Source organism: Buceros rhinoceros, unplaced genomic scaffold (genome assembly GCF_000710305.1).
Source record: "Buceros rhinoceros silvestris isolate BGI_N320 unplaced genomic scaffold, ASM71030v1 scaffold13936, whole genome shotgun sequence".
Taxonomy (NCBI): Eukaryota; Metazoa; Chordata; class Aves; order Bucerotiformes; family Bucerotidae; genus Buceros; species Buceros rhinoceros.
Window position 1 is genome coordinate 1 of NW_010419399.1, and position 9,291 is coordinate 9,291.

A 9,291-nucleotide genomic window follows, 5' to 3' on the forward strand; every position below is an offset into this window, starting at 1 on the left:
CCCCCCCGGGGGCTGCCTGGCGGGCGGGGCGTTGTCGCCCGCCAGCCTGGCTCTGGCACGTGGGTGGGAATGTGCTTGGGAAGGGAGCAGCTGCTGGAAGCCCCCAGGTCCTCCCAACGCAAATGTTTTGGTCTATGCGAAACACTTTTTAATGCTGTGATACACCTGGACACCCAGAGGGAGCTGGGGTTCCCACTGGGCTAGGTTGGTCATGGGGGGAGGCTGGCAGATGTCCCAAAGAGAGCAGTGCCACCTCCGTTTTACCCACTGGGACCCGCCTGTCCTGTCCTGGTGCTCACCCAGCCCTGTCCCTTGAGCAGAGCCTGGTGAGGTGCGGTGAGACCGGCCTGCCCTCCCAAGCCTGTAGGGGTGACATGGCTGTCTTGCCCTTGCTGCTTCCCTCTGAAGCCTGGGTCTCCATCTCTCTGAACATTGCCCGTGGTAAAACGGAAGAGCCGCAGCTTTTGCGGGCGGTGCTGTGGAGCAGCGTAGCGTGATGACCGCGTAACTGCTCGCTACCAATGCCTGTCAACGTGTCTCGCCGTAGTGACGCTGTACGGTGTGTTCACCAACCACTACTCTGCGAATGGCCCGTCTCGCTGTCTCCTCCTGGAGCTGCTGGACATCAGTGTGTCCGAGCTGCTGCTGCACTCCAGCAACCAGGGCTGCTCCATGTGGATGATCCAGCACTGCGCCCGCGACGTCCTCGAGGCCCTGGCTTTCCTGCACCACAAAGGCTACGTGCACGCAGACCTCAAGCCACGCAACATCCTGTGGAGCGCAGAGGAGGAGTGCTTTAAGCTCATTGACTTTGGACTTAGCTTCAAAGAAGGGAATCAGGTTTGGCATGCGCTGCTCTCAGAGCAGCTGGCTCTGTGTTGCGTTGTGTGGGTCTGTGATGCTTTCAGCTTGTGAGCGTAGGGGTTGACGTGACCTGATCAGAGTAGTCGCTGAGCTGGTGATGAGGGTTTCCGAGAAAAGGTTAAAACGGTGCCTGGCCCCTGAAGCAGAAGCTCGTCTTCCCACTCTCCTTGCACGCCTCTGGTTTCTGTTGATGTCTTAGCCTTCGTGCTGCGCATGACCACAAATTCCAGAGTTAATCATGTTCTGAGGAAAGTGGTGTCTCAGCTTTCTGGAAAGTTTGCCAGTTTTTATGTGGTCAGACGAGTGGGGGCACCCGCATCCACAGAATTTCCTTTTATCATCCCTTATCGTACGTAGCAGTAATTCAGCCTTATCTCTGACAGTGTCCTTGTGCTTGTCTTTACTTTCATCCTGTCTACAGCAGCTTCCCTTTTTCAGGAAGTCTGGGTGTTTCTTTCCCACGTCATTGTACTCTGGCTGTGGGTAGGCAGTGTCCATTCTTTACAGACACAAACAGAGCTCTGCCAGCTCCGCTCTCCTTTTCCCTCTTGTTGGTCTGTCACTCCCTCATCGTGCTGTCCCTGGCTTTTGTCAGTTTGTCCTTGCCCTTTTTAGTCTCTCCCGCGGCCCCTGAGGAAAGCAGAGAGCCTCAGGAGGTTCTGCTGTTGGCTTGGCAGCGCTTCCTTTCTCCCTCTCTCTCCTCACAGTAACCGCCTGTGAGGGTACCAGGAAAGCTTTTCCATCAGGTAGCCTCTTAGCAAGTTTGCCTCTAATCGCCGGGTGATGGGCAGCAAGTCTAGTAAACAAGCTGTGATTTTTCCGTGCAGACACTGACCTGGCCTGTCCCCGCGCCGCGCACTCTGCTGAGAGGTTTGAAATCCGCACGCTTCTTTTACTGCTTTACCTGGCGCAGCCCACTGCTCTGTGAGTGTCGGAGGACTGTGTGGATGCCCTGCCTCTGAGTTCTTTGGTGCAGGAGCTGTAACGTTTGTGCTCCTTAACTCCTCCATGTTGCCTTCAGCTCTGCCACATCCTTGGCTGAACACGGGTTTATGCTGGTAATCTGTTGCTGTCTGTCAGCAGCAAACATACTGCTGGTGTCCTGTGTCTAAAGGAGATTTTCTTTTCTTCATGCAGTGTTTTGCTGCTTGCCCTGTGAGTTGCTTCATAATAGTTGATTAGGTGTTTTATTTGCTTCTGTGGTTCCCTCCAATCTGCTTTCTTTGGGCTGAGTTTCCTTTGCCCCTTCTCAGAAATATGCTGCCTACACAGGTGAACCTTCTGACCCTGCTTAGAGTGTGCTCTGGGTATCGGCTTCCCCTCGCCGCCCCTGCCTTGGGCAGCAGCCTACGTGCGTGGTTTCCTTATCCAAGTCAAGTCTGTACTGCTGCTATTTGTGACAGCTCTGCTGAGCTTATCCTTGCATAACTTCTCCTGCCGTTACTGTTCAACACAGAGTGGCTGTACACAGAGCAGGGTCTCAGCCGCTCACATCTCTCAAAATGCTTTAGAGGGTAGGAGTGAAATTCAGTCTCGCAGTTTGGGCTGGTGGCACTGACCGTGGTGTGTTCTCTATTCTAAAGGTTGTTTGGTGGGGCTGCTAAACCGCTGCTTTTGCCATACTAGAGGTTTTGCTCTTTGCTGATAAGAGGATGGATGCTGATGACCAATTTGTGTATCAGGGTTTTTTTTAAGTTCATAAACCACTTCTGAACTCTGTTGCCTGAGAAGGCCTTTTGTCAGCTGTGTTTTCAATCAGAGAACCAGATAATTTGGTTTTGATATACTCCCCTGGTAAGAATTCCCAGTCCTTATTCAGGAAGAAGGCTTGCGTATTCTTCTGCCTTGAGCCCATCAGCATGTCTAACCCGAGCCCTCCTGTGCTAAAAAGACACAGCCTGTGGTTTGTCTCTGGACCCTTACCAGACTTGGCTAGTAGAGCCACAGATGACTGGAGGGGTGTTGGCTGTGAGCAGGAGGCTGGGCTGGAGACCTCCAGCCAGCACTGGTGTGATTCTGTAATTTCCTGGTTGCTTTTAATCAGGCAGCGTGTGGGCATTTCATTTGACTCTGCCAGCCGCGGCAGCTGGGCAGGTATTGATTGCTGCAGCGCTTCTGGCTGCGGGGGCAGAAGGAAGAGGTATGTGGGAAGCGGCTTGGGTAATTTCCTTGTCTGAGCATTAGGTGCCTGCTTTGTTCTTTAACATTTTGTTCCAGAGAACATCAGTTCTTAGGTAATGGCAGCTGTTACTGATCCTCGCTGCTCAGACGGGGCTGTTTGTGCGCTCCTGCAGCCAACGTGGGAGCCTGCTGTGGGTGTTCAACCCTTATTCTGAAACTTCTAGTGTGTTCTATGCTTATGACAGGTTAATGGGCAAGCCCGCAGTGACATCCAGCCTCTTCCTCCCAGCAGTGCTGTCTTTCAGAGAGACCAGCTGTCAGTGGGATGCCTGCTGCTTCGCTTGGAGATGTTTTCTCTTGTGGACTGTTAGTTTTTTCCTCCTTGACAGAGCAGCTCAGGTTGTTGAATTGCCTGCCTCATGCCTGCCTAACACCGCTGGCTGTACAATGCTCTCTGTCCACTTAGCAACAGTATTTTGGTCACCCGTTTGGAAGGGCCTCTGTGAACTGATTTAAGGTTGGAGAAGAGAACCTGAATCTGGAAGGTTAACTTTGTGTGTGTGTGTTTGATCTCCCGTAGGATGTGAAATATATTCAAACAGACGGGTATCGGGCTCCAGAGGCAGAACTGCAGAACTGCCTGGCGCAGGCAGGGCTCCAGAGCGAGACGGAGTGTACCTCTGCTGTGGATCTTTGGAGTCTGGGAATCGTTTTACTGGAAATGTTCTCAGGAATGAAACTGAAACATACAGTCCAATCTCAGGAATGGAAGGTGAGTGAAAGATGCTGCGGGCATTTTCACTTGCACCAAACGAGTCCTTCTGCTTCTTGTTCGTAACCTGGATTTGGGAGGGAGCACCTGGCAACTAGAGAGTGTTTCCAGGACGTTTCTCTAATCCTATTGCCTTGAGAATTAAGGTTCCAAGGCCTTAAAGACCAACCTGCCCTGTGGGACTGGCAGGTCTGAGTGCTGCCTCTGTTCAGGCTCCTGAAAGCCAAGGGTTCCAGGAGTTTGTGTTTGGACCCTGTGTCTGGTCACGACTGGGGAGGTGAGTTCCTGTGAGGTGCTGGCTGTAGCATGGCACAGAACAAAGTGGATGGCTGATGGTAGCCAGCTAGTTTGGCAGCACAGTGACGGAGGAATTATTTGCTGGTTTTAGTCTAATTTTAGCTCTAAATTGGGGACCTCCATGTTAAGTCTGTATCCTGAGAGAACAAGGGGAAGGCCCTTTGTTGTGAGTCTGGAGCCTGACTCTGGTTTTCTGTATGAAATAGTTTTGTTTTGTCTTCCCCAGTAAGTGCGTCTTTTCAGTATCATAATGTCCCCAGTAACAGCAAATTCGCCTGTGCGTGGAAACTTCCAGCTTTTGCACAGGCAGCTGGGAAAAACTTCATCTGCTGTCAGCCTGCTGGTGTAACGTGTGAGACTGGAGCATTGGGGATCTCTCAGAGAGTGCCACAGTACCAGAGCCCTCTGCATCCGGTCCAGAAAACGACGGGATATTGCAAGCTTTGTGCTGGTCTTTTTTTCCTCCCTGAACACTGCTGCTTTTTCTTTCCAGACAAACAGTTCTGCCATCATTGATCGCATATTTGCCAGTGAAGGGGTGGTTAATTCAGCCATTCCAGCTTATCACCTCAGAGACCTTATCAAAAGGTATCTTACCGTATTTATTGACTGTTGCCTAAAGATGTAAAAGCTTGTGCCTTGTCCTTGGTAATTTACAGCCCACACCTAACATGTTGTTTTTTTGTTTTTTTTTAATCTCCCTGCCACTGTGCTAGTTACAAGTGCAAGTATTAGCAGGGATGTTTCAGCTCCTCTGATTTTGGCACAGTTTGGAGTAATGACATAAAAAATATCAGTCGTGGTATTCGTCATTTGCTGGTTTGGTGCTTTGCACTTCTGGCCAGTGAGGTTTTATTGGAGAAAACCGGAGACTTTGCTGTTTTAGGGGATTGTTGTCAGAAATGAGGGAGGGGGACAGACAGTGCTGCTTCTCCATTGCTGTCAAGATTCAAAGGCTTTCTACTGAGAGGTCTGCCAAGGGGATTGTTTTTGCTGTCCTGTGACTGCTCTGAGGCTACAGAGTGAATGAGGACACGCTTTGGCAGAAATAGCTTTGGGAGTCCCTGGTAAAGCTGAGTAGGGGATGTTCTCAGGCAAGCCCTGGGCTGTTAGCTGCTTTGAATCCCCTTTGAGGAAAGATGTGAGAGCTCCTTGGAGCGACTCACTTTCATGAGACTGCATGTGCGTCTGAGACATGGGCTGAATGGTCTGGGAAGGCGGAGCTGGGAGCATGCCATGTTCCTTGTGAACTTGTGAGCGAGTGACTTCCATCATTTGGTGCTGACGGATGTCGAGAAGAAAGGCCTGTACCATGTACGCAAAATGCTTTCCGAGCATCCTTCTGGTGTGCCTCAGCTGTGATTGGAAGATGTATTCTCACTCTTCTCTTTGTACCATAAGGACCCCAAGGATAGGGTATTACTGGCTTCCAGCCTGAGTTAAATTTGTCGATGCAAGGATGCCACATGTAAGAGTGTCTTCTCTTCCAGCATGCTTCATTGTGACCAAGGAAAGCGAGCCTCCGCTGAGAAGGCTTTATGCAGCCCGTTCTTCAGCATTCCCTTTGGTAAGCTGTGCACGTCGCCCCTGCTCGCGGCTTCCTCAGCATGTCCTGGGAGCAGCCCAGAGTGCAGTTGAATTGTGGTGCTCCTGGTTCTGGCCTCACCGCTGCTCCTTTGCTCTTTGCGGTGCTCGCCAGCCCTCTGTGGTACCGCAGCAGGCAGGTCGGAGCAGTGCCTGTGCTCCCGGTGCTGCCTTCCCCTCCAGCCCCGCGAGCTGCCGCTGTTCCCTGGTTGGATTCCCATTAAATTCTGCTCAGCTCAAACTGACCAAGGGTGTGTTGGCAGCAGCATTCATCTGAGGGGACAGAAATGACCGAAGTATTTACCTGACGTTGTGACCGTTGATGTGCTTTTGAAGAGTGCATTGCTATTTATGGTGGGTGGATGGTTTTTCTTAGGCCAAGAGTTTTCTAGCTTAGGCATGTGAGCAGCTATGGCAGTGGCTGGTGGTAGCATCTGCTGCTGCCTCCTCTGTGCAGGTCAGATAGTCCACGTGTGTTCTCGTGGTCCGAGCCTGTTTTTGCAGTGCCTGGCCTGTCTCTTCTAGTGCCTGTGTGGCAGATCACGGACAGATGTCACTGTCGCTTTCATCTGGCACTTTCTCTTTGCTTTAATAAAATGGTGGTGCTTCCCCAGGAGCTGCCCCGTGCAGGTTGCAGGCTATCAGCAAAAGATGGGCTGAAACTGCCCTGATTAGGTTCCTACTCCTCCCTGTTGTCTGTTCCAAAAGCAACACGGTAGCATTCTTTAGAGCTTGTCTGCTTTCAGGACCAACAGTGAAGAGCTCTGCATCCAGCTGTCCTGCGGTATCACTTAATGCTCCAGGCATCCAGCTTCTGGCTGGGCTAGCTAAGATCCCCATGAATCTTAGCCCTGCTTTTCTTAAGCTGCTTGGTGTACCTTGCAGTGAAGGTTTTCCAGTATTGCCCCCTGAGGTCACGTCCAGATACTGGTGTTCCTGTGTGTTAGGCAAATGTCTCTCGCATCTCAGAAACTGGGACTGTCGTATTCAAAGCCACCTTCTGTGGCTGAACCTTGCAGCCAGTATTGCTTTACAGCAGAGGGAATAGTATATTGGCAGCACTTTCTGGTCTATATTTGGACGCCCAGACCTCGAACTGTACCTAGGAAGGTGCATCTGTGGTTAGTGCTACAAGTTTATACAACAGCTTCAATTTTTCTTAGTTCTCTTTGCTGGTTCTCCTCTTTGCCAGACTTGTACATATGCTCGTCTGGACAAAGAAGCATTTACTGTGGCTTTCCTAGGGAGTCAGAAAATGATCTGTCTCCGCCTTTCACTTGGACACATTTTTTCTGTTTAGAGCAAAGACAGCTGAGAACGGCTTTCCTTGTCGTTTACAGCCAAGGCTTGACTTTCCCGTTCATCAACTTCTTTCCGGAGCTGCTCGCAGGCTCTGCATTGTCAGTGTGGTTGGTATCACTTGGCATTTTGAAGAGGAGCAGAGGGGCTGGGCAGAAAGAACCTCCTAGGGCAGAAGGGTATGGCAAGAAATGCATTTATCACTTGGTTACAGGCAGACCAGACGGCTCTGAGTCCCAGGGGTTGGTTTGACTCCCTCTCTGAAAAAAGACATGTGAAATGAATGAACTGCCTTACCTGAATAAAAGGGGCAATTAAAAGACCAAGGCGACACTTAAAAGTTGTTTCGATCCCCGGTTCATCTGACATTGTCTCTTGGTTGCCAACAGTGCTCTGGAAGAATGGTCCCAGAGGTTCGCTTGGAGCTGGACCATGGCTGGCTATCTGGATGCAGCACCTTTCTTCAAAGGGCTGTCCCTGAGCACTGTTTGGGCGTCATCTAGACTGATAAAGCCTTTCATACTCTAAGCTTTTCGTAAGGACTCTTCCATGTCAGACAGGAGGAGATGTACAGCTCTCCAAGTACAGCAAGTTGGGCTCCCAGATCTTCAGTTCGCGACTGCCCTGCCAGTCCCTTTCGTGAACGTGCAATCAAGCTTTCATCCCTGGATAAGTGATGCTGTCCCTGGTGCCTTGACTTTCCAGAGGACTGTGTATCCTCTTGGACATGACTCTCGTAGTCTGGCGTTAGTCTGTCTGCCTCAGCTGTTTCCTTCTTCCACAGCAGTATCCATGCTACGCCGTTCCAGGCCATCCTGGAGCTGCCTGTTTCCTCGAGCCAAGAGCCCCAAGGCAGCAGGCTTTATTTCTGCTCCTGTGAAGCTGTTTGCAGGACCACTGCTCACCCACCTTGTGGCCATCCTCCTCTGGCCATGCCTTATTCTATAGCACTGCATCGAGTGACTTAAGTAGTGTTGCCCGTTTCTGTGCAAGATTTTATGGTTGTCTTCAAGACAGCGCATTGCAGTTGGATTTTGAAGGGGAAGGTTTACTTGGTGTTTAGGGAAGAACTGAAAGATAACTTAGAGATTGCTGAGGCTTGTGCCTTCATATAGCTTCAGATCTGGAGTTACAGAAGCTGGCCCACCTGCTTTCAGCTTGTCTGGTAGCAGTAACAGGAGAGGCAGGTTGCAGGGTGGTTCTTTCATCTTCTCACATCTCCATCCATACAGGGCAGTTTGCTCAGCTATAGCACAGCTCTGGAGGTCTCATCGATTTCCAAATCTGAGAATAGACATAAAAGACATAACTCTAGTCTGAATTTCTGCTAGCTTTGTAATTTTAAAAGGGATTTCAGGTGCTGGCCTCGGTAAAATTGCAGAGTATGCCGAACCCTTTGGAGGAGTCTCTCAGTGCACAGGTGAAGACAAGTTGGAAACGGGGACAATAAGGCTGTAAATGCAGGTCAGAGTGGAGATAAGCAACACTGCACTGCAAGAGCAGCAAGTGCTTGTGTACGATACTGCATATTGAGTCAACGTCCTGGGTTCTTGCTCCTTTGGACTTTGATTTTTTTTTTTTTTTTGTTCTTTCTAATTCCGTGGGTGTCAAACAGCTCCCCATATTGAAGATTTGGTGATGCTCCCCACACCTGTGCTGAGGCTGCTGAACGTTCTAAGCGACGCTTCTCTGCAGTGCGAAGAAGAATATGAAGGTTGGTGCAAGCCACGCAATCCCCATGTGGCAGTGTCATCTTACAGACCCCGTTGTGTTTGGCTTTGGGGATGTGACAACAAGCAGAAGAGCAATTAATAGGTGCAAGAACAGCAAACAAAGAGCTGCTCAGCTGAGATGTGGTACACCAAGCGGGTCACCTGCACCAGCAGAGAATAGACTAAGAGATTGAGGCAGAAAGCAGAGCTTGTAGCGCGTTCTTGAAGGATCCCAGATTTAAACCAACAGAATTTTGTTTGGCTTTTTTGGTTAAGTGCCTCACAATGTGTTTGTGGCTCTGAGTTTCTGCGGGACGTGCGCAGGACTCTGGAGCCCAGTAGCAAAGCTCCTGAAAAATTTGGTAATGAACCGATCCAGGTTTTCAGCAGAGAACTGAAATACCTCATTCAACTTCTTAAACCTTAGCAAAAACTATACGTGGTAGGTGGCAAAGCATGTCAGTGGAATTTGCATCTCTGCTTGCTCTCAAATCCATGTGAGTGGCGAAAGCTAGAGAACTTTTACAGGCTGGGTTCTGCTCACACAAAGAAGGGTTTGTGGCAGCTACTTTAGTTCCCCTCCTCCAAGCACCCTAACCCAAAAAAAAAAAAAAAGGCACTCAGAAATCCCACACGTTTTAG

At 50.2% G+C, this 9,291-nt stretch overlaps 1 protein-coding gene across 1 annotated transcript in view; it reads left to right on the forward strand.

Annotated features, from left to right (window-relative positions):
• Window positions 1-547: 547 nt before the first annotated feature.
• UHMK1 (U2AF homology motif (UHM) kinase 1) overlaps window positions 548-9,291 on the forward strand; it is a gene marked incomplete at its 5' end in the record, with an annotated part of 9,950 nt that continues 1,206 nt past the window's right edge. The window contains 5 exons of the mRNA XM_010138905.1: window positions 548-840; window positions 3,566-3,757; window positions 4,548-4,642; window positions 5,545-5,621; window positions 8,553-8,651. Of these exons, the coding sequence (XP_010137207.1) occupies window positions 548-840; window positions 3,566-3,757; window positions 4,548-4,642; window positions 5,545-5,621; window positions 8,553-8,651 (756 nt within the window). The remainder of the gene's footprint in view (window positions 841-3,565; window positions 3,758-4,547; window positions 4,643-5,544; window positions 5,622-8,552; window positions 8,652-9,291) is intronic.